The sequence below is a fragment of the Mobula birostris genome, chromosome 3, assembly GCF_030028105.1.
Source record: "Mobula birostris isolate sMobBir1 chromosome 3, sMobBir1.hap1, whole genome shotgun sequence".
Classification (NCBI taxonomy): Eukaryota; Metazoa; Chordata; class Chondrichthyes; order Myliobatiformes; family Myliobatidae; genus Mobula; species Mobula birostris.
The window spans coordinates 63081716-63107984 of record NC_092372.1 but is presented as its reverse complement, the minus strand read 5'-3'; the positions used below and the strand labels follow the sequence as shown (position 1 = coordinate 63107984).

General features: G+C 40.2%; 1 protein-coding gene across 6 annotated transcripts in view; it reads right to left on the bottom strand.

Annotated features, from left to right (window-relative positions):
• The window catches only part of corin (corin, serine peptidase), a 186432-nt gene that overhangs the window by 141120 nt on the left and 19043 nt on the right, over window positions 1-26269 (bottom strand). For 4 of the 6 annotated variants that reach the window (XM_072252756.1, XM_072252758.1, XM_072252757.1 and 1 more), the window contains 2 exons: window positions 23568-23795; window positions 14657-14849 (listed from right to left, as the gene is read on the bottom strand). The exons of the other annotated variants lie outside the window; for them this stretch is intronic. In XM_072252756.1, coding sequence (XP_072108857.1) covers window positions 14657-14849; window positions 23568-23795 — 421 coding nt within the window. The remainder of the gene's footprint in view (window positions 1-14656; window positions 14850-23567; window positions 23796-26269) is intronic. 6 annotated transcript variants of the gene reach the window in all.

Genomic DNA, 26269 nt, shown 5'->3' with positions numbered 1-26269 from the left:
ACTAAATATTGTTTTAAGTTCAAGGAATTGCTAAAGGAACGTATTAACACTGAAATGACAATATTTTGTGTTTTCATATACTCCCCTGTTTCACAACAACTACTACTCCGCCAATCTTGGATGAAGCTACTCATGACCTCTGACCTATGCTACGATGCACTCAACCAGTAAGTTTTGCCACTCTAATCTAAAATGGGTTCTGAAACAGGATCTGTAAAACCAAAAGGTCAGTCTGATGAGGTAGTATTTTAAATAGTTTAAAATTGGGCAGAGGAATTATATTTACACAAAAGATAATATATTAAACTTAATGCCCTTAAAGACTTGATCTTCCTCTGCAGAATAAGCTTGATTATATGTGAGCAAGTCCAGTAGAAGGAGATTATAGATGTTTCCTTTAATATTTACTGGCATTGACATTCAATGGGCCAGACCACTGTTGTGAATTATATTGTCCTTCAAAATTGCTTTGGACAGGTGAACCATAGCGACTGTACTCCACAGTAGAAGAATGGATCTTGGGATTTAAAAGATTAATTCTGCGTACTACATAAAACCCCATGAGGCATTAACTTTGCTGCCACTTTATTCGCAATGACAGGAGGTATTAAACTGTGATTCCCAAAGAAGTAGACTGCCATTGTATGCTGAAACTTCTCTCATGTTTGGGATGGTTAAAGGGCCAGAGTCTTTTGGCTCGTGGGGCTTTGTCCCACTAGAAGGGATAAAGCTTGTAGTGGCTGGAGTTCCCAAGCTAAGGTGATTGTAAAGCGATGGATGAGCTTGTGGTACTCTGGTACGCTGAATATAGAACACAGACCAGTACAGCTCAGTACACCCTTTTGACCCACAATGTGACAACCTTTTAAACTCCTCCACTATCAATCAAACCCTTCCCTCCTAAACTGCCCATTAGTGTCTATTCTTCTTACATCCATATGTCTGTCTCTCAAATGTCCCCATTGTATGTGCCTCTACTACCAGCCCAAGAAAAGCATTTCGGGCACCTGTCACTCTCTGTGGAAAGAGACCTACTTCTGACATCTCCCCTAAATTTTCAGAATCAGAGTCAAGTTTAATATCACTGGCACATATCGTGAAATTTGTTGTCTTTGTAGCGCAATACAAAATAATAGAGAGAAAACTGAATTGCAGTAAATATATATATATATATAAAATAGTTAAATTAAATAAGTAGTGCAAAAATACTAATAAAAGAAGTAGTGAGGTAGTGTACATGAGTTCAATGTCTATTCAGAAATCAGATGGCTGAGGGGAAGAAGCTGTTCCTGAATCTTTAAGTATGTGCTTTCAGGCTCCCGTACCTCCTTCCTGATGGTAGCAATGAGAAGAGGGCATGAGCTGGGTGATGGGGGGTTTTTAATGATCAATGCCACATTCCTGAGACTTCGTTTCTTGAAGATGTCCTGGATGCTACCAAGGCTAGTGTTCATGATGGAGATGACTAAGTTCACAATACTTTGCAGCTTATTTCGATCCTGTGCAGTAGACCACACCTCCCTCATACCAGATGGTGATGCAGCCAGTTAGAATGCCCTCCATGGTATATTTGTAGAAATTTTCAAGTGTCTTTTGTGACATACCAAATCTCCTCAAACTCTTCATGAAATATAGCTGCTGTCATGCCTTCTTTGTAGCTGCGTTAACATGTTGAGCCCAGGATACATCCTCAGAGTTGTTGACATCCAGGAACTTGAAATTCCTCACACTCTCCACTTTTGATCCCTCTATGCCGACTGGCGTGTTTTCCCTCATCTTACGCTTTCTGAAGTCCACAATCAGTTCTTTGGTCTTACAGATATTGAGTTCAAGTTGTCGCTGTGACACCACTCAACTAGCTGATATATCTTGCTCCTGTACACCCTCTCATCACCATCTGAAATTCTGACAACGATAGTCTTGTCATCAGCAAATGTATAGATGGCAATTCAGCCGTGCCTAGCCACACAGTCATGGGTGTAAAGAGAGTAGAACAGTGGGCTAAGCACACATCCCTGAGGTGCACCAGTGTTGATTGTCAGTGAGGTAGAGATGGTATTTCAAATCTGCACAGATCGTGGTCTTTCAGTTAGGAAGATGGGGATCAGGTTGCAGAGGAGGTACAGATGCCCAGGTTCTGGAGCTTTTCAATCAGAACTGCAGGAATGATTGTGTTAAACACTGAGCTGCAGTCAATAACCAGCATCCTGACATAAGTATTAGCATTGTCCAGATGATCCAAGGCCTTGTGTAAAGCCAATGAGATTATATTTGCTGTAGACCTATTGTGGGGATTGTCAAATTGCAGTGGGTCCAGGTCCTTGCTGAGACAAGAGTTAATTCTAGCCATAACCTATCTCTCAAAGCACTGCATCACCATGGATGTGAGTGGGACTGGACGACTCCACTCATCTTAAAAGGACGTCCTCTTGTATTGACTATTGCCATACAGGGAAAAAAGGCACCAGCACTCCACTCTATCTCTGACTCTCAGAATCTTATATGCATCTATCAAGTCAGCTCTAATCTTACATCACTCCAAAAATAAAAGTCCTCACTTCCTCAATCTTTCCCCATATATCACATCCTCTAATTCAGATAGCATCCTAGCAAATCTGCTTTAGAGATGGTGCAAATCATCCACAAGCTTCCTATAATGAGGTGACCAGAACAGAACACAGCACTCCAAGTGTAGACTAATCAGAGATTTATAGGACTGCAACATTTCCTCATGGCTCAGCCAGGACTTGCCTTGCTCACAGAAGGCAGTGGGTGGTAGGAAATGGAATGTACAAACGTATTATGCCGGGCCAGATTAAGCTAGTGCGGGGCCTGTAGCATATGTTATAAAGGGGCCCTAAATTTTTAAAATGCACTTAAGTACTAAAACATAAATTATTTACTTACATAGTAAAGTAATTCAATTTTTTCATTTGCTATACAGCCAGATAATATGACAAATGTTTGACACGTCAGTAATGGTATTACTTACATGTAGGTATCAATTTCTAGTGTCAAAAGTTACAAAACTGCAATTTAAAAGTCACATTTTCTAGATTTAGCATGAGCAAGTTTGTTGATGATACTGGAAATATCTATTTCACGCAGAAGTTCATGTTCATTGCTCATGAGAGTGAAATTGTTCAATCTGTTTTGAACCATGGTGCTCCTTAGTTCATTTTTAATCCTTTTCAGTTTTGAAAATGAGCGTTCTCCTCTGCAGTTGGTAACCATGAGTGACAAATAGACGCGCAAGGCATTTTCTACATTTGGAAAACATGACTCCAAATAATTGTCAGTTATCAAACGGTACAACTATAACTCTACAAGGTCTTGTTTGGCGCCAATATGAGAAGCAAGATCAGTTTTCAACAGTCCAGTAAACTGCACAAATTCTTCATCAAGACTTTCTTCCAGATCTTCCGGATATGATTTAATAAGATTTGATGACCTCTTTACGATCTCTTCAGGTGTAAATAACTGTAACTGATGAAGGAATCCAAAAACACTATTCACCTTCAGATAAGCTTTCTGCCTTTTTGACAGGGCAGAAAGCAAGCTGCCAATAATGGCAAGAAATATTCGGCTTTTAAACTTTTGAGAAGGAGCTTGTGATTCAACAAGTGGATCAAGAGTGCTGGAACCACTAAAATCATCATACACACAACTTTGCTTGCATTTTCTTCGAGTTTGCTGTTGATAATCTTCACACTTAGTCAGATCCTTGGCTTTTTGCTCAATGTCTGAAAAAGTAGACTGTATAGCTTGAATATATCCATGCAAGGATTCATAGAGTGCACAAGCTGTGTTCAAGTCTTGGCCAGAAGATTGCAAAGAAGCACTGGTCATTTGAAAACGCTGTAATACTTGATCCCATAATATGACGTTTATTCCTGTTTCCAACTTCATCATAGTTGAAAGTAGTCCACGAGCCTGTTGTCAACACACTGTCTTCTGATCATTGTCAGTTGAAATGTCATCCAAGACTTGTTTTATCGCAGAAAAGTTGTGTAAAAGTGCTTTTGTTGCATCTGCACGAGCTGACCACCTGGTATCTGACATTCTTTCACAATGGGCACATGAGCACCACCATGAGATAATGCAGCAGAAAGGAGATCCCATCAATAAGTAGAGGCAGAAAAAAATGTTTACAGGCTTTCTACAAATTGAAAGAAAATTAATGCTTCTTGACAACATTCAGCAGCACATTTTCCAACCAAATTTAGTGAATGTGCAAAACATGGAATGTAATCCACAAACTCATTCAGCTCTTTAATTCGTTCTTGTAAGCCACTATACTTGCCACTCATGTTGCTGGCATTGTCATAAATTTGACCACGGCAGTCTTTTATATCAATGTCATTTTCCTTTAAAAAGTCAAGTAAACTTTGAGCGAGCTGTTCAGCACTATAACCTTCCATATCCAAAAACTTCACAAATCCTTCAACTGGTCCAGACGGCAAAACATAGCGCACAGTCAAAGTGCAGTGTAACAGCGCACGCTGCAGAGGCGTGGGAGCGTGAGAGATAGCACAAAGGTCACCATGACACAGCAAGGAGCCAACACACTCCTGCACACACACACCATGCAGCATGCAGCTCCCCCGACATGAAAACTACAGCGTTGCCAGATCATCGTGAGACCGATTACAGAGGCTTGGCTGGCACCAGGGCAGGAATGGATTCTCAATATTCCTGGATTTCAGTGCTTTAAAAGGGATGTGCGGTGGGGGGGAGGGGAGGAGGGGTGGCATTACTGGCCAGGGATACTATTACAGCTACAGAAAGGGTGGGTAATGTAGCAGGATCCTCTTCTGAATCAGTATGGAAGTCAGGAACAGGAAGGGAGCAGTTACTCTATTGGGAGTATTCTATAGGCCCCCTGGTAGCAGCAGAGATACCGAGGAACAGATTGGGAGGCAGATTTTGGAAAGGTGCAAAAATAACAGGGTTGTTATCATGGGTGACTTTAATTTCCCCAATATTGATTGGCACCTGATTAATTCCAAGGGTTTAGATGGCGCAGAGTTTGTTAAGTGTGTCCAGGACAGATTCCTGTCACAGTATGTTGACAGGCTAACTAGGGGGAATGCCATACTAGATCTAGTACTAGGTAATGAACCGGGTCAGGTCACAGATCTCTCAGTGGGTGAGCATCTGGGGGAAAGTGACCACCGCTCCCTGGCCTTTAGCATTATCATGGAAAAGGATAGAATCAGACAGGACAGGAAAATTTTTAATTGTGGAAGGGCAAATTATGAGGCTATAGGGCTAGAACTTGCGGGTGTGAATTGGGATGAAGTTTTTGCAGGGAAGTGTACTATGGACATGTGGTCGATGTTTAGAGATCTCATGCAGGATGTTAGGGATAAATTTGTCCCAGTGAGGAAGATAAAGAATGGTAGGGTGAAGGAACCATAGGTGACAAGTGAGGTGGAAAATCTAGTCAGGTGGAAGAAGGCAGCATACATGAGGTTTAGGAAGCAAGGATCAGATGGGTCTATTGAGGAATATAGGGAAGCAAGAAAGGAGCTAAAGAAGGGGCTGAGAAGAGCAAGAAGGGGGCATAAGAAGGCCTTGGCGAGTGGGGTAAAGGAAAACCCCAAGGCATTCTTCAATTATGTGAAGAACAAAAGGATGACAGGAGTGAAGGTAGGACCGATTAGAGATAAAGGTGGGAAGATGTGCCTGGAGGCTGTGGAAGTGAGCGAGGTCCTCAATGAATACTTCTCTTCGGTATTCACCAATGAGAGGGAACTTGATGACAGTGAGGACAATATGAGTGAGGTTGATGTTCTGGAGCATGTTGATATTAAGGGAGAGGAGGTGTTGGAGTTGTTAAAATACATTAGGACGGATAAGTCCCCGGGGCTTGAAGGAATATTCCCCAGGCTGCTCCACGAAGCGAGGAAAGAGATTGCTGAGCCTCTGGCTGGGATCTTTATGTCCTCGTTGTCCATGGGAATGGTACCGGAGGATTGGAGGGAGGCGAATGTTGTCCCCTTGTTCAAATAAGGTAGTAGGGATAGTCCGGGTAATTATAGACCAGTGAGCCCTACACCTGTGGTGGGAAAGCTTTTAGAAAAGATTCTTATAGACAGGATCTCTGGGCATTTAGAGAATCATGGTCTGATCAGGGACAGTCAGCATGGCTTTGTGAAGGGCAGATGGTGTCTAATAAGCCTGATAGAGTTCTTTGAGGAGATGACCAGGCATATAGATGAGGGTAGTGCAGTGGATGTGATCTACATGGATTTTAGTAAGGCATTTGACAAGATTCCACACGGTAGGCTTATTCAGAAAGTCAGAAGGCATGGGATCCAGGGAAGTTTGGCCAGGTGGATTCAGAATTGGCTTGCCTGCAGAAGGCAAATGGTCATGGTGGAGGGAGTACATTCAGGTTGGAGGGTTGTGACTAGTGGTGTCCCACAAGGATCTGTCCTGGGACCTCTACTTTTCGTGATTTTTATTAATGACCTGGATGTGGGGGTAGAAGGGTGGGTTGGCAAGTTTGCAGATGACACAAAGGTTGGTGGTGTTGTAGATAGTTTAGACGATTGTCGAAGATTGCAGAGAGACATTGATAGGATGCAGAAGTGGGCTGAGAAGTGGCAGATGGAGTTCAACCCCGAGAAGTGTGAGGTGGTACACTTTGAAAGGATAAACTCCAAGGCAGAGTACAAAGTAAATGGCAGGATACTTGGTAGTGTGGAGGAGCAGAGGGATCTGGGGGTACATGTCCACAGATCCCGGAAAGTTGCCTCACAGATGGATAGGGTAGTTAAGAAAGCTTATGGGGTGTTAGCTTTCATAAGTTGAGGGATAGAGTTTAAGAGTCGCAATGTAATGATGCAGCTCTATAAAACTCTGGTTAGGCCACACTTGGAGGACTGTGTCCAGTTCTGGTCGCCTCACTATAGGAAGGATGTGGAAGCACTGGAAAGGGTACAGAGGAGATTTACCAGGATGCTGCCTGGTTTAGAGAGTATGCATTATGATCAGAGATTAAGAGAGCTAGGGCTTTACTCTTTGGAGAGAAGGAGGATGAGAGGAGACATGATCGAGATATACAAGATATTAAGAAGAATAGACAGAGTGGATAGCCAGCGCCTCTTTCCCAGGGCACCACTGCTCAATACAAGCGGACATGGCTTGAAGGTAAGGGGTGGGAATTTCAAGGGGGATATTAGAGGAAGATTTTTTACTCAGAGAGTGGTTGGTGCATGGAATGCACTGCCTAAGTCAGTGGTAGAGGCAGATACACTAGTGAAATTTAAGAGACTACTAGACAGGTATATGGAGGAATTTAAGGTGGGGGGGGTGATATGGGAGGCAGGGTTTGAGGGTCGGCACAACATTGTCGGTCAAAGGGCCTGTAATGTGCTGTACTACTCTATTCTATACGGTGAGATGCTGATTTCACCAGACTGCACCTTACAAGCATTTAGTGCGGGCGGGGCCCTCGAAAATGCAAGGCCTGTAGCATATGCTATTTTTGCTACTCGTTTAATCTGGCCCTGGTATTATGCCTGGAGGTCAAAGTTCAAAGTACATTTATTATCAATAATGTAAACTATGCACAACTTTGAGATTCATCTCGTTACAGGCAGCCCAATTAAGAAACCCAAAAGAGCCTGTTAAAAAAGACTGTCAAACACCCAGTATGCAGAAAAAAAATAGATTGAGCAAACAATAAAAGTAAACAAATAATATTCTGAACTGAAGTTCACAAAAGTGAGTCTACAGCCACGAAGCCAGTCACAGCCGACCCGGGAGCCTGTTATTTGCAGGGTACAGCCTCAGTTCAGCACAGAAATGAGTAAATCACATGAGCAGCGAGCTGACCTTCTCCTCCAGCCCCAACACCCTGACCTTTTCAAACTGGTCCACTGAGTCTATTGCCGTGGGAACATTTCAATGATGGGGCAAATGAAGTTGAATAAAGTTATTCCCTTTGGCTCAAGAGCCTGATGGTTGAGAGGTAATAACCGTTCTTGAACCTGGTGGTGAGAGTCTTGAGGCTCCTGTACCTTTTTCCCCAAACCAGTAGCAAGAAGAGAGTATGTTCTGTGTGGTGAGGATCCCTGATGATGGATGCTTCACTCCTGCAATAGTGTTTCATGTAGATGTGCTCAATGGTGGGGACAGTTTTACCCATGATGGACTGGGCCATATCCACAACTTTTTGTACGAGTTTCCATTCAAGGACGTTGGTGTTTCCATACCAAGCTGTGATCAGCCAGTCAATATACTCTCCACCACATATCGATAGAAGTTTGTCAAAGTTTTAGTTTTCATGCTGAACCTTCATGAACTTCTAAGGAAGTAGAGGCATTGCTGTGCTTTACTCATAATTACCCTGCTATTTTTCTTGCAATTTGCCTTCAAGTTTGATCTTTCAATGTATATCACTTCATATGTTTCTGGACTGACCTCCATCTTCTACTACTCAGCTCAGCTCTGCGTCCCATCAATATCCTGTTGTAACCTTCTACACTACCCAGAACATCACTAACCTTTGAGTCATCTGCAAACATACTAACCCACCATTTGAATTCCACATCCAAGTCATTTATAGAAATCACGAAGGGCAGGGGTCCCAGAACAGACCCCTTAGATCCCACTAGTCACTGATATCCAGGCAGAATACTCTCATCTACTACCATCGTCTGCCTTCTGTGAGCAAACCAATTCTGAATCCATGCAGCAATGTTTCTACAGATCATTGTCTCATAACTTTCTGAATCAGCCTACCACGGGGAACCTTAATAAAATCCATGACCACTCCTCTACCTTCATCAGTTTGTTTAGAAACCTCCAGGAAAAACTCAGCCAGGCTCATGAGGTACGATGTCCTGGACAATTTGCATCACTTTTGATAAATGTAGGTTGAAAAGCAAGCTTAATTATGAAGGAAACATAACATGGCTTTTACCGCATATACACTGGAATATAATTGGGAAAATGTGAAAATATTCAATCTGACCGAGCCCTGCGATACAGAAGGTTCGGAGTGTTTATAGTGTCTGATTCAAAAAAGTTTAAAATGCAAATACAAGTAACGAGAGAATCTAACAATATCATTGTTATCTGATGTGAGAACTGGGGACAAACAAAATGCTTTGATTACCTGGGGTATGTTGAATCCATATTTGAGTACAATTCTGTCGTTCTCATTTAATGAAGCTAGTTCAGGCATTGAAAACAATTCATTAAAAGTTTACTGGAGTAATATCTAGAATGGGCAGTTTGTCCAATTAGGAAAAATTCGATAAACTAGGTTTGTATTCACCAGAGTTTAGAAGAGTGAGAGAGAGGGGACTTAACTGAAACACACAAGATTCTGAGAGGTCTCAACAAGATGGATATGGAAAAGATTCTTCCTTTTGTGGGGCCCCTCTTTTTTAAAAAGGTCACCCTTCAAGACAGAAATGAGGCAACAATTTTCCTCTAAAAATTTCATGTATTTTTAGTACTTCCTTCCTCATGGGCTGTGGAAATATATCCATTGGCCACCTTATTAAGTCCCACTGTAGGTACTCAGCAGTCACTACGTGTATGTTCATGTTGCTCTGCTGCTGAAGCTCAGCCACTTCGAAGTTCAACATGTTACGCCTTTAGAAATGCTCTTCTACACACCACATGGCTATCAGAGTTGCTGTTACCATCCTGGCAGCTTGAACCAGTCTGGCCATTCTCCTCTGACCTGTCTCATTAATGAGGCATTTTCACCCACAGAAATGCTGCTCACTGCATGCTTCCTTTTTGGTTTTTAACACTATTCTTAATAAACTCTAGGGGCTGTTGTGCATGAAAATCCCAGGGAATCAGCAGTTTCCAAAATACTCAAACCACACTGTCTGGCATCAGCAATCATTTCATGGTCAAAGTGACTTAGATAACATTCCTTTCCCATTCTGAACAACAGCTGAACCTGTTGATACAGTACGCATGCTTTTATTATTGACTTACTGGCACATAATTGGTTGATTAGCTATTTGCATTAATGAGCAGGTGTAAAGGTGTACAAAAATAAAGTTGTCACTGGGTGAAGTTTTTTTTGAGTATCTTGAAGTCAGTGATAGCAAGGGAATGGAAGCTTGTCAAAATAGACAGGGAGGCAGAGATGAGCTTACAGCAAAATCAGCCATGAAATAATTAAATGGTGAAATAGGTTCAATAGTTCCTACTTCATATGTTTATATGCAGGGAAATCTGTCCAAACCAAGGCAGGCCCTCTCAGCTGACAGATATCACATCTCATGTCAATATGTTCATCCTAGTCACCTCCTAACAGAAGCAAACGTAAGCACTGAGTATCACTCTGCAGTTTCGCAAAGCACAATGCATGTGCACTGAGGTGCCAATTGCCTGTTGACATTTCAAAAACTCTTAAAATAACTCAAGATATGTTGAAAAAATAAAAAAACATTATTAAAATATAGAAGTTAAAAGAGAAGCAATACAAATACAAAATTAAAACGTTAAAATTGATTTAGATAAATGAAATACATTGCTTATATTTTTCCCCAATGCGATTGCTGGGGTTTGCTTCAGTTTAACAGACTGCAAGATTGTGGCAGATATTTCAGCCCAGTGGTGGAACCCAGACATGCTGAGTTTGTACTGGATTACCCGCTGGAATCTGTCTCTAATTTCACATCACCAGGACCAGACACAGGATAAAAATCCCCATTCCCAGTGAATTCCTGAATGAAAAGTTTGGAGCAGAATGTTAATTCATTTTTTAATTATTTTAATTTACATTCATCAGAGACATTTTGAAACTGTGACAAACTCTCGACGATTTTGACAGAAAGCCAAACTCTGCCAGCTGGCCTGCCTTTCATCAAAGGTATTTCAGTGCAGACTATCAGCAGTTTACCATCTGAGACCTTACAATGCTTCACCAGGCGCTTCTAGTGAGTGGAAGCAACTCGGGGTGATGGGCTGTCAGACGAGTTCAACTGGATTCAGCCTAATATCATCCATTTAGGATTTCAGGGAAGTATTGAAACCTATCTCCCACAAAAGACTATTTGATAAGTGCAAGGGTATCTGAAAGGACTGGCAAACAGATTGTTAGAGATGAGTGTGTAGCTGAAAATCTGACTGTCTTCTGGGGAAGTGCCACAAATGTATGTTCAATTGTTTTTTAAATAACTTTAGATTGAAAAATGAGCTAATATTTGCATATTCTAAAATTCAGCACAGAAGGAATAATATTGACATGCACAATCTAGATCAAGGTGTTGAGAAAAGATAGTTGCAAATTAATACAGGAAAATTCAATAAAAACTTGTAGAATTTGCAGTTTACTGTCCATTAATCATGTTTACAGTTACTGTCCTATAGATTTGCTAAGTATGCCCACAGAAAAAGAATCTCAGGCTTTATGTAGTGACATGTATGTACTCTGATAATAAATTTTACTTTGAACTTTAGAATTAGTGTAGATGTGAATTATGCAATGGATGGAAATTTATTTAAGGTATTGGATTGTGAAAGAGTCTGAGATTTTACTGATCACTCAAACTTTCATCAAAATATTCTAGACTGTTAAATATTCTAAGGCTAGTAGCAAGGCCTAGAAAGGTAGCAGTCCAAAGAGGTTATTTTAAAATTACATTATGCTCCGATGAATCCCTAGTTGGTGTGCATTTCTGGTTTCCTTACATAAAGATGAACCTTTGATAAATGGAGAACATATAGAGAGGTGGAACTTTATGTTCAGTGAGCTGAGGCACCTGTTTCCATGCTGCTCCACTCTGTAAGTTCATAGCCAATCTCAGCACTCAAGGAAATAACATTCCAAATTATACTTCCCTACACATTTTGAAGAGAATGGATGAAGATTTATCAAGCTTGAGTGAAGCTTTTTTTTTTATCATGTATCAAACTTAAAGCATACAGGAGCCATATTTATAAACAGTAAAAATAAACCAAAATTTCCATTTTAGTTACATTTTATTAAAAAGGATATTAAAAATGGGGAACAGATTCTCAACCACAAGTGATAGAAGTCGTGAGGTTTTAAGAAGGTCCCAGATTATTAAAGAGACACAAGACAGGCAAACTAGATAGGTTGATTATTTGCCTTGCTCAAAATGCTATTTGGGCTAGGACTTTTACTGGGAGGAGCAAGTTCAGATGTAAAATTGGACCATTTTTAACTCCTGAGCCCCCATTTAGAAGTTTCAGCATTAAGTTCCTACCCAATATCAACACCTGGAAGTTCTTCAGAAGCTCTGGAACAGTAGCGAACCAATGGAATTACCTTCAACAAAGAGGCATCATCAGACGTGGCTATAAGCAACACCAGACAGCAAGCTTAGTGGAGAAGATCTATCAATATTGGATGAATGACTTCTGTAACTAAGCACTTTTTATATTTTCACGATGCTGCTTGACCTATTAAGTACTTCCATCATTCTGTTTCCATTTCAAATGCCCAGCATCCATTGTGTTGTGCTTCTGTAACTCAGTTACAAAATCTCCACTTTTGTCCCCTTCAGTATCCTTGAATCTAATCATGTTACTACTCGTGGGCATGCATTCCATTATCAATGACATAAGCTCCTAAACTGCTGTCTGAAGCCTGAAAGATGACATCAGCAAACAACACTACCAAAGGCGAGATCGCCAAGACGGGTCACGAAGCAATTCCTTTTACATCTTTTTATTTCAGGTATGGTTCTGCTACTGTTAGTTTTCTGGCAGGGTGATTTCGGACCGATTGGGTGACCTTACACTTTACTGTCTCCGAGTGTTTGACGAGGCTGCGACCAAAGTGGGCAGCACGTAGGCCAGGAAGCCAGGTGGTGCAAGCCCCTGATATTCTCCATCTCTTGCCAATTAAAGTGCTGAGGAATATTTAAGTCAGCAAGGCAGGTGTGAAAGGCAAGCAAGTACTCAGCACTGTCTACCAGCCTCTCGCTCACTGTTGCCAGAGAAGGTGTCTGCATGTGGTGGTCTCTCACTCTCTGTTCCCAAGGGAAGGTCCTTGCATTCGAGTGATCTCCCTCTCGCTCCCTCGATGCTGTCAATGGCTAGTGCTAGAGCAAGGTGTAATTGGTGCAAATTGTAGATTTCACGTTTATGTTGTGTTCTAGTTTCTAGTTCTACATCAGGTTGCTCTTTTCTGTTACAACTTCCCGACAATTTTTGACCTGGGGCAGCCTACGGCTAATGAACACTGAGCTGTACTGTAGTTTCGATTTTGTGTTTTATATTCTGTGTTTTCATTCATTTTTTTGGTAGCCTTTTATGTGCTTTTTGCGCGTGTTGCAGGGGGTTTGACGTTTGTCATTTTTCTTCAAATGGGTTAGTTTCATGGTTCTTCTTTGTTTTGTGTTAATGGGGAAGACGAATTTCAGGGGTCTGTGCTGTGTAGATACTTTGATAATAAATGTACTTTGAATCTTTGAAAATGTTCCACCTCTTCCCCAATCTCTTTCTTTCAGCCATTGTTTTAAAACTGAATTCTTTGACCAGATCTTAGGTCTCATATCCTAATACTTTTTTATCTTAGTGGTATTAATAATTTGTTTGTAAAGATTCCCGTGAACAATTTTATTATATTAACAGGTATTTTATTTGATCCTTGCTTGGTGTCAAATTAACATAGTTCACTAATCTATTGAGACATGTTAATGATAAACTAAATTGATGAAAATGAGATAGCCAAGATTAATCATTTGCCTGAACTTAAAGCGGTTATATAGAGCTCCATATCTTAAACACTAAAAGCGAAGTTGGTAGATGCAATTCATGAAAAAAATACTAAAAAAAATATAATTTGGATACTACTAATTAGGTTTGCCAGTTGCTTCTCACTATATGAGTTCACTGCTAGCTGGGTATCGAGATCAATTGATTTCAAAAGTAATCAATCTGAAATAGTCAAAATCATTCGATTGTCAGATAAAGATCAATGTCTAAAATCAATGATCTAGAGATCACTAGAATACAAGGGAGCAAGGGTAGAAAATTAAATAATTCAGAAGGCAAATTCACTAAATTGGTGGTCAATAATGTTACACAAAAACAGGACCTTCTCTCAGTTATATATATAGTAAGTCAAAATCAGCCACAAATTCCATGTAACACTGAAAAAACACTCTGCAAGTATGGAACACTTTCAGAGGGATACAGGTTCATTGAAACAAGTAATAGGAATAGTTCAGGACTCACCAATTGCTTTATTATTACTGAAGGGAAGAATGTAGAAGGCGGTAAAGAAAATTATTAAATAATGTCAGGGAAGCAATCATTGAAGAACCAATAGACAGGAAAGTGAAATTACCAAGCTCAAGCTAGTCTTAGACTGAAAGGAAATACTTCTAATTAATTAATTAACATCAACACCAAGGGAATAACAAAGTACACATAAAAATGTTACCACTCTGACTTTGGTCTAAATAACAGCTTACAGCATGCCAGAGAGGAAATGCTAAGTGAGAAGGTAGGATCTTGGGCTTCTGTCAACCTATGGAAGAAAAGTCCCCAACATGGCCCCCCACACACATTATATCGTCTAAGCTTCAGGTCTGAGCTCCTCCCATCAGTGCTGAGCATCTGTACTACTCACCAGCCCATACCTCCCTGCACAGAGCCTTGCACAAATAAAAAGCAGAAAGCTTTCCTATGCACGTACCTCTCAGTGTCATTGATGCACCCTGGAAAGGCAATGCTGCACCCAAACAGCAAGATATGATTATAGCATTTTATGTGTTGGAGCTGGAGGAAGACAGAGAGATAAAAGTCCATATCTATGGTGTTGAGAATTGAAGTAGTCTGATGAAAGGGCATCATTTCACATTGGCTGGGGCTCACGTTGTTACACTGATCTGTCATAAAATAAGCAAACAAAAATAATATTTGTGAAAGAGGAGTAGGTATAATGTTCACATTTCAGCATAAGACTCAGTTTTGGAAGGTGAACAGCAAAGACATAAATTCACACATCAGGTATTTTAAAAAAGGTTAATTAAGGAAAATATAAATAAGGCAAGCATGAAAACTGGGGAGTGTGTGATTCACAAAGTGTCCTTTCAAAGTCATTATTATTAAAATACAAAGATTACATTTTAAACAAACACATCCCAAGTGCTGCCACTTAAGAATGAGAGAAATTAAAAATGGAAATAAAGTAACAAGAGTAAAAAGACTCAACAGAGTTCCATGAGTATGTAATGGGAAGAGATTTGTGAAAATAAATGTACATCTCATGGGGACAGAAGTATTAAAAATTTTAATGGGGAAATTGGAAAATAATTTAGAAGTCAAATTACACTAAGGGGAAATCCAATGTCAATGAACGTTTACATCAGATATGAAACATGGGGACAGTGACTCCATTACAGGAAGAATGCTCCAAATCACCAGTTTGGTGTCACTGAAGTGGGGCAAGATAAGCTGGTGGCCAAATGGCTCACAAAGAACAGGGTACCATTTTAATTTGTTAGTGATTGCACCTCTCTGATTTAACCAGCCATACTGCTCATGCAAAGCCCAGGCAGCTTGGTGGAGCCAAAAGCTACAGCAGAAGGGAAGGGGACTGAGGAACAGGAGCATATACTCCAGTTCATTCAGTATCTGTAATAAAGGAAACACAATATACAACCTAGGCATTACAAATTCCTCCAAACAGCAATGTAGATCGGGATATCTGCCTTTTTGTAGTAACGATTGGAGAATAAATACAGCCTAGGTTGGAATAATAATTCCTCTGCATTTTCAATTAGTTCCATGGGATTGCTTAGGGCAGACTGCTTAGTTTAATATCTCTTTGAAAAAATGATTGGTGCAAGCGAAACCCTGCATCAGGACTAAGGGTGGAGGAGAACGAAGTCCACTTCTAAAAGGAGAAGGGCACTGGTGTTTTGGGCAGTGGGTAATGGGCAGACCAAAGAGAGAGTGAAGGATGATCTACAGACAAAGTTAGGTAGGAGAGGGGAAGGGATGAAGCTGAAGGACAGGAGCTGGTGGATGAGAGATGGAAGCAAACAAAGTAAAAGGGCAGATGGTGCCAGATGGAGAGAGGGTAACGACGGAGGCTGCTGGGAGGTTGACAAACTGTACACAGAAGCTACTGGTGCTGGAACCTGAAATGCAATGATAGAGATAGTGGAAACCACTTGAGGAACATATGGACCCAGAACCAGAACTAATGACATGCAAGAGCTGTCTATATAGATGCGATGGACTCTGTACTTCTTTGTGAATATGTAATCCGAGTTACTCTGAGGTCAGGCCAGAGGCAAAGGTAAGTATGAATCTTATTGGTGGATCAAAGGAAAAGGGTAGTTATGGCAGTTACATTTTACCCTAACAGTGAAAGCCAAGTACATATTGGTATCAATGACATTGGAAGGAAAAGCAAAGAGGTCCTGAATAGAGAGAGCTAGGCAGAAAGCTAAGAAGCAGGACCTCCCAGGTAGTAATTTCAGGATTGTCAACTGTGCCATGTGCTAGTGAGGTTAGAAACAGGATGATTTGGCAGATTAATGTGTGGCTGAGGAGCTGGTGCAGGGGACACGGCTTCAGGTAGTTGGATCATTAAGATCTCTTCTGGGGGAGATATGACCTGTTCAAAAGTGATGGATTGCACCTGAATCTGAGGGCAACCAATATTCTCGTGGGCAGGTTTGTTAGAGCTGTTGGGGAGGGTTTAAACTGATTTGGTGGGGGGGGGGCAGTGGGGAACCGGAGTGAAGAGACTCAGGAAATGATGGATGGTAAGAAAGCAAAAATAGTGTGCATTCAGACTGGCAGGAAGGGCAGGCAGATGATAGGACAAAATTGCAGCCAGCAGGGTTAGTATCAGTGCTCTAAGGATGCCTAATCAAAAAGGATAGCAATTACAATGTTCAAAGCAGAGGTTATAAGAAATAAGGTTGTTCTATTACAGATTGTCATGTATGATGTTGTGATCATCACTGAATTGTGGCTGAAGGATGGTTGTAGTTGGGAGAAAAATGTCCAAGGTTACATGTTGTATCAGAGGGATAGGATGGCTTTTTAGAGCAGTTTGTCATTGAGCCTACTAGGAGATCAGCTCGACTGGATTGGGTGTTATGTAATGACCCAGAGGTGATTAGGGAGCTTAAGGTAAAAGAACACTTAGGAGACAGTAATCATGATACGATTCAATTCAACTTGAAATTTGATAGGGAGAAAGTAAAGTCTGGCGTAGCATATTTCAGTGGGGTAAAGGAAATTACAGTGGTATGAGAGAGGAGTTAGCCAAAGTAAATTGGAAGGAGATGCTGGCAAAGATGACAGCAGAGCAGCAATGGTGTGAGTTTCTGGGGAAAATGAGGAAGGTGCAGGATAGATGTATTTCAAAAATGAAGAAATGCTCAAATGGCAAAATAGTACAACCATAGCTGACAAGGGAAGTCAAAGCTAGTGTAAAAGCAAAAGAGAAGACATACAAGAAAGCAAAAATTAACAGGAAGATAGGGGATTGGGAAGCTTTTAGAAACCTACAGAAAGAAACTAAAAGAATCCTTAGGAGGGAAAAGATGAAATATGAAAGCAAGCTAACAAACAATATCAAAGTGGATAGTAAAAACCTTTCCAAGTACGTAAAAAATATGAGCGATGAGAGTAGATATAGGACCGCTAGAAAATGAGGCCAGAGAAATAATTACAGGGGCCAAGGAGATAGCAGATAAACTACATTAGTATTTTGCATTGGCCTTTACTGTGGAAGACACTAGCAGTGCACCAAATGTTGAAGGGTGCAAGGGAAGAGAAGACAGTGTCGTCACTAGTACAAGGGAGAAGACGCTCAAAAAGCTGAAAGACCTAAGGTTACATAAGTTATCTGGACCACATGAACTGCACCCTAGGGTGCTGAAAGGGGTAGCGGTAGAGATTGTGGAAGCATTAATAATGATTTTTCAAAAATCATTGGACTCTGGCAAGATGCCAGAGGACTGGAAAATTGTAAATGCCACTCCACTCTTTAAGAAAGGAAATTATAGACCAGTTAGCCTGACATCAGTGGTTGGGAAGATGTTGGATTAAATTGCTAAGGATGAGGTTATGGAGTACTTGGTGACACAGGACAGGGTAGGATAAAGTCAACATGGTTTCCTAAAGGGAAAATCTTGTCTGACAAATCTGTTGGAATTCTTTGAGGAGATTACACATATGATAGATAAAGGGGATGCAGTGGATGTTGTATGTTTGGACTTTCAGAAGGCCTTTGACAAAGTGCCACACATGAGACTGCTTACCAAGTTAAGAGCCCATGGCATTACGGGAAGTTACTGGTATGACTTGAGCATTTGCTGATGGAAGGAGGCAGGGAGTGGGAATAAAAGGATCCTTGTCTGGTTGGCTGCCAGTGACCAGTGGTGTTCCACAAGGGTTGGTGTTGGGACCGCCTCTTTTTATCCTGTTTGTCAATGATTTAGATGATGGACTAGGTGGTTTTGTTGCCAAGTTTGCAGATGATACAAAGATTTATGGAGGAGCAGGTAGTGTAGAGGAAACAGATAGGCTGCAGAGGGACTTGGACAGATTAGGAGAATGAGCAAGATAGTGGCAAATGAAATACAATGTTGGAAAATGCATGGTCATGCACTTTGGTAGTAGAAATAAATCTGCAGACTATTTTCTAAATGGGGAGAAAATCCAAAAATCTGAGATGCAAAGGGACTTGAGAGTCCTTGTGCAGAACACCCTAAAGGTTAACTTGCAGGTTGAGTCGGTGGCAAATTCAATGTTAGCATTAATTTCAAAAGGTCTAGAATACAAGAGCAGGGATGTGATGCTGAGGCTTTATAAGACACTGGTGAGGCCTCTCTTTGAGTATTGTGAATAGTTTGGGCTCCTCATCTAAGAAAAGATGTGCTGGCATTGGAGAAGGTCCAGAGGTGGTTCACAAGGTTGATTCTGGGAATGAATGGGTTATCATACAAGGAACGCTTGATAGCTCAGGGTCTGTATTTGCTAGAAATTTGAAGGATGATGGGGGATCTCATTGAAACCTTTTGAATGTTAAAAGGTCTAAACAGAGTAGATGTGGAAAGGCTGTTTCCCATGGTGGGGGAGTCTAGGACAAGAGGGCACATCATAGAGGGGCCTCCATTTAAAACAGAGATGGAGAGAAATTTCTTCAGGCAGAGGGTGGTGAATTTGTGGAATTTATTACCACAGGCAGCTGTGGAGGTCAGGTCGTTGGGTGTATTTAAGGCAGAGATTGATATGTTCTTGACTGGACACGGCATCAAAGGTTACAGGGTGAAGGCCAGAGAGTGGGGCTGAGGAGGGGGAAGAAAGGATTGATCATGATTGAATGGTGGAGTAGACTCAATGGGCCAAATGGCCTAATTCTGCTCCTATGTCTTATGGTCTTAAAACTCTTAGTCTCAGAGTTACTGCAGTCAAGAACTGTTCACCTACTGAAAAATCATAGTCATTAATATAGTGTGTGGATTGACACAGAGAACAGAAATGAGTTTACGAAGTGTTTAGTTGCGAGTGATGCAGAGGAGGGTCCTCCATAAATCTTTGTATTATCTACAAGTTTGGCGACAAAGCCATCTATTCCATCATCTAAATCATTGATAAACATTTCCCAATGTCCATTCTCCAATTCCATTTTAATTAATTTGCCAGTTACTTCAGGTGTACGTCATATTTCTTGTTTCCTGTTAGTTTCCCTAATGGTAAATCTCAAGGGTTTCCAGTCCTGTTTCACTGTCATCATCATTAGATTTTTAATCAATAATATGCAGATCAGTGCTCTTTTTGAAACTGCAATCTGATCTTTTAGCTTTTTCTCGTCCCTGAGCAGTCCATTTATTTTTATCTGCCCAATATGCTCCTGTATGTGTCCTACTTTGTTGCATTTCCTGCATGTTTCACCTTTAAATCTGCATTTGTTTGGTGTATGTGAGCCCTTGCCACAATGTAACCCAATCTGGTTAGCCAGGCCAATTTCTGTTTAGATGCTGCACTTTATTCAAGCTAATTTTCATTCCTGACTGCGACACAATTGCATCTCTGTTTGTGGTTTCCATTGAAGCAGTAAATTCAATTGTTCATTTGAATGTATGTTGTGTTTCATTTCAATTGTTTTTGAATGCTTTCTTGTGTAAGATTCCACAAACTAGACACTCTGTTAGGGTATCATTAAGCCCATTACACAACTGACAATGTGCAGACAAACTTTTCAATTCAGCCACATATACTGAAATGGACTCCCCTTCCTTTTGATTCTGCTTATGAAATCTAGAGCATTCTGCAATCAACAATGATTTTGGTTCTAAATGCTCCTGCACTACTTTTAACAATAGCAGCAAAGCTCATTTCTGATGGTTTGGTTGGAGCAGTCAAACTTCAAAGTAAACTGTATGTCTTTTAAACTAATAAACTTAGCAAAATTGGTACTTGCTTCTCATTGGTTATTTAATTTGCTTCAAAATACTGTTCCATTAGTTCACTATGCATAAGCCAATTACCCGTTGTATAATCAAACTTGTCAATCTTTCTGATGTAGACTGCCATTTCTGATTTTTTTAATGATTATTATCACTGATACTCACTCTTTATGAATCCTGAATTATTGATTTTTCTGAGTTTTCTTTCTTAAAAAATACAATCTTGTGTTTCCTTCTGCAGGTGTTGGCAGCTTTTGTTTTAAACTGGACTGTCTCTTCATGTGCGAACTTGTTTCTTTTAAATTCGGTTCCTCGCAGTGTTATTTTTAGTTCAAATGTTTCGCTCTGCTTTAACAGGTCGGTACCCGTGACAGGTTCATTTAAAAACAAACCTCATTGCCAATGTTATGTTTTGTAACTTCAGAGCATTAAACTAATTAAAGGAAACACGAGAGTCCAAGAAATGCAGGTGCAGTTCAAGTTTACTTTAAGCGAGATGCGCACATATCACGTGGTCGTGTGTGACGTATGCAATTTAAGTATTTTTACATATAACCTGTGATTAACTATTGAAACTAACAAGAATGCTTAATGAGAATATATATATATATATACACACACACGCGCACAAGACTACTCAATATTACTGAAATACTAAGTGCACAGCACCCTGCATTAGGACTAAGAGGGTAGAGGCAGTGTAAAAAGGTGAGAGGGAAATGTAAGATGGGGGCTGTTTATCCACTTCACTAACTAGTTCAATTTGCCCACCATCTCCCTCCTCACTTAGCTGCCTCTCACCTGGGTACCTCTCCTTTACACTCTCAGTCCAGATGCATGGCCTCATGTTGAAACATCCACTACTCCTTTCCCTCCACAAATGTTTTTTGACCCATGGAGTTCCTCCAGCAGTTAATTTTCTGTTCCAGATTCTTTTAATGCCTGGTTTAGCTAGCACTACGGGACACAATCCAGTGGTGAGGTATGTCAGATAAGATCCTATATAATGTTTTTTTTAAATGGTGTACCCACTGAATATCCTTATAAATTATACTTAACTACAATTATCTTAAACAATCATCTCCTGAAAAGATCTAAGCATGGACAAAGCAATACTCTTTTGATTTTCATTAAGTAGTGCAGACATTATTATTTGTGCTGGTTATTGCAAGTAGGAAGATATTAAAAAGTGTGCAACAGATGATATTTGAACTATTCCTTTCTTGAGGTTCCCTAACTCAAATTCTTCTCACTTGCCACCCAAGGTAAAGATCAACTATAAATCTTTGCAAACAGAAACCAAAACCAATTTATTACCGATAAACTACTAATTAAATTGACTTATACCAACTGAGGAATTATTTTGAATTTTATAATTACTCTTTACTGAGGGTTAGGTACAGAAAAGATAGTTCCCTTCAAATACCGCCCTAAAAGCCTTCACCATCACCTTGGAATGAGTCCAAAAGATGAAACTCTCTGGCAGTGCAACATCCATCACGTACCAGCTCCTCAGCCTGGATTTGTATGCCTGGAATCTGAGTACAAATCTCTAGCTTACAGATGGATGTGCTGCAATGGGCTACAGCTGACACCACCTCCCCTCCCCTCAGCAGCTATAGCTGTTTTTCCATTCTATCCCAAACAGCGCTTTAAAGATTTAAATCATATCTCCGCCATGCAACAAAGGGGCCAATTCTTTCTGGGGTGGACATTTCATAGTAATTAGACGATTGTCATAATAGAGTCATAGACAACAGTCATATATGATGGAAGCAGACTCTTTGGCATACCATTAACAGTGCCAGCCATCACTTACCAATCTATACATGCAATTTCCCAGGATTTGATCAGTAGCCACAGCTTTTCAAATACTTACCAAAAATCTTAATTAAGAAATACTTAGATTAATTAAGAAAATTAATGTGTTAATTATTTTTTAAATATCTGACCACAGCCTCCACCACAGAGCTTGGGCAGGTCAGGGCTTATGGTAATCATTCTTCTAGATCTAAGGAAGATTAAGTTAGGGTATTGAGAGCAAGGATAGTGAATGAAGGTGGCAGTTTCAGCAGATGGCATTATTGGTCCAGTCCAAGTAGTTCCAGATTCTCCAGTCATTATTTAATGACCTGGATTCACCCTAGCTAAATTCCTTCATAATGCTCTGGAGGCAACAATATAGTCTTCAAGGCAATATTTCTGGAGGGGAGATCTGATAGAGGTTTATAAAGACTGGATAGAGTGGGAAGAGAGTATCTGGAACCCAGGGTTGAAATGTCTAATACCAGAGGGCATGCACAGGAGTGAGAGGGGATAGGTTCAAGGGAGATGTGAGGGATAGATTTTTAACTCAGACAGTCATGGATACCTGGTATAGTGGTTGAGGCAAATACATTAGAGGCTGTTAAGAGATGTTAAGGATAAGATGTTAGGAGAGGCAGTTAAGGATAAGCACATGGATATAAGGAAGATGGAGGGATGTGGACATTTTGTAGGTAGGAGGGATTAGTGTTTGGGTGATTTTGATGTGCTTTTTAGCCAGTTCAGCACAACATTGTGGGCCAAATGGCCTGTTTCTGTGCTGTAATCTTCTATGTTCTATGACCTGTAAACAGTTTTGCAATTTCTATTTTTGAAATAGGGTATGAATAATTCCTCATGCAAATAAATGGGTTAAGTAAAGCCAATGATAAGCCAACAGTGTATGCATATGAATACAGTAGAAGGGACTTCCATATTCCTTATATCTCCTACCAGTCATAGCTTTACCTCCACTTCTTCTGGTTCTCTGATACACATTTGTTTTTACTCTTCTCTCATTTTCTTCTTCTGATGAAAACGTTATTGTCATGAAACACAAACTATATTGCTCCCTTCATAGAAGCATCCTTATCTGAGTATCTCCAGCATTTTCAATTTCTTTGTCAGATATTCGGCATTTATTGCTTTTTGCTTTATGCTCACTGAAGTATTCCAGATTATGAAAAAGAGCTTATTTACATGCTGTCATATCACAAAATAGGCAACTTTATATGCAAGATATATCAGAACCATAGAATACCAAAGAGCAAGGTTAAGTATTATAAAGGAGTTACAAGTTTGCCCCTGGCTAAATGAAAATAAACTAAAAACATCTCATTAAATACAATGTAAACAAGCTCTTACCATAGATGGTATCAAAATATTCATCATCATCAACATATTTTCTGTTAACATTTGTCAAAATGTGGGCAATTTTGAGGATATGGAAAGACATCTTGCGAACTGGGTCAATGGTAGATGGCACAAGGGTATAAGTTTCATTTGTTGTCTGAGCAAGCGATTGTGTGCCTGCCACGTGCAGAAATGAGTCCTTGCTGTCTTCATCAAAAGAAGGTCTATTACCAATTACACCTGGCGAAAACAATAAAGTAACAGGTTAGCACTCCATTCTGAGTAAATTCCTTTGAGTAATTTTCAGATATGGACTCTAATGGAATTTGTCCCTTTCTGTCTTGTTAAATTTGGTGGAACAGAAAGTACTGGTTCTGCATAGGGAAATGTTTCTCTACAACAGATCATTCCCTAAAAGTGAATACTGCATCCATTATATCAGTGATTCCCAACGGAGATGTTATGTGTCCTAAGGGGGCATTAGGGGAAATAGAAGTCATCTGGGACATTCAAGATTCTTGGGGTGGAGGATGTAAGCAGCACCCTAACTTGAGGCACAAGAGCTGATTGACCATTAGTACAGCAGGCACTCCAAAAAAAAACAATGAGGCCAGCAGGCACTCCAAAAAAAAACAGTGAGACGCTGGAACTCAGGAAGAACCATAGTTCTGCAGGCAGTCAGCACTCATCATCACAACTTGGCAATCTCATCTGACCGTACCAACCAAACAGACGTTATTGGGGATGCATAAATTAGCAACCAGGGTGCCCAACAGTTCCCCTTGATTCACAGTACAGAATGAGTTCACGCAATTTAACAGTTGGTAAGTCAAGTACATCCTCTCAACTTTCTCCACAGATCTACGATAAACAAGCCACACAACGATACAGCACTTGCCGGAACCAAATGGTTAAATAGAGCTAGTCAGCGAACCTGCCAACACTGAGGATTCCTCGAGGTGTTTAAAGTGACCTCGGCCTCATAAGTGTGGTTAAGAACCATCTTTGGGGATTATAAAATTGGTCAATTGCACTAACTGGAATAATATAAAGGTAGCTTGCTGAACACCAGCTTTATCCCGGCTAACATTCAGATTTTAATGTGAATCCTTGCCAATATAATTTTCCCTGGTGCGATCATCATCATCTTTGCCTCGCCACTCCTCATTGTGCCACTCCCATGTCAACTCGATGCTGTCATCAACATCCGATAGGCATTCCCAGTTTGTGTACATTTTTTATTTTAATTTAGCCCTGTTAATGATGGAAAAATACATATGGATAAATACATATGATCTCTGTAAGTCTGAAGGAGGTGAAGCCTTGAATTCTAATCCTGCCAAGAAACCGAAACTGCAGAAAGTGCATCAATACAATGTTACATACCTGGAGTATGGTTTTATTCCATTCCCGTCAGATCAGCGATGCCCCATGTGTCTCATTTGTAATACTGTACTGTCTAATGAAGCCATCAAGATTGCAGGAACACATCTGTAAAAGTCACCCTAAAAAGGCTACTTATGGTATTACTCAGTTCCAGAAGATGAAAGAAGCATTTGAAAGGCATTGCACACGTGACTCATTTGCTAAAAATGACCGTGACAGTCTTCAATGCTTCTTATAGCATTTCCAAAATGATAGCAAAGTGAGGAAAATCTCACACAATTAGTGAAAGATTAATAATGCCTGCTGTATCAGAAGTGCTCACCACTGTCCTCAAAATGGATACCAGTATCTTAAAATCATTCCACTGAGTAATAACTCTGTAGATAGATAGATAGGTAGATAGATAGAAATACTTTATTAATCCCGAGGGAAACTTGGTTTCGTTACAGCCACACCAACCAAGAATAGAGCATAAATATAGCAATACAAAAACCACAACAAAATGCAAACTATGCCAGATGGAAAATAAGTCCAGGACCAGTCTATTGGCTCAGAGTGTCTGACCCTCCACGTTGTATTGACAAAATGAGTGAAGACATTGAATATTAGCTATGCAGAAAAGCTACAAAAATAGAATTTGGTTTACAACTGGATGAGTCAACTGTGCAAGACAATGGGGCATTGCTAATGACATATGCACAGTTCATCAAAAATGAAAAGTTTATAAAGAGATTCTCTTTTTGTAAAAAGTTAAAATCAAATATCAACAAAGAATCAATCTATGACAAGCTCAAAATGTATGTTGATGATAAAAGTATTCTGATTAGGAACATTATTTCTTGTGCAACAGATGGAGCATAATATATGACAGGTCACTATGCTGATTTAGTGGTATTTATGAAAAAAGAAATTCCAAGTCTGTTTGCAATCCATTGTGTAATTCATTGTCAACATCTCGTAGCCGAAAACCTCAGCCAGCAACTTTTTCGAACATGACCCTTGTAATATCTATCTCTCCAGTTATGCCAAGATGACGATGAAAAAGTTTGAGCACTTGCTTCTTCACACTGAAGTGCTTTGGCTGTCAAATGCTTCTTTGATCTTTTTGACATTGTGGTTGAATTTTTGCTCAAAGCCAACAAGAGCTTGGGAAATAAGATTGAACTATGTGGAGATGTGGCATACCTAGCCAATCTGTATGACAAAATGAACATTCTAAATATGAAACTGCAGAGTGAGAATTTGAATTTAATCCAGGCAAAAAGTGCAGTGTCCAATTTTATCAGAAAGCTGGAAACACATAAGCAGAACACCGGGAGAAGAATGTT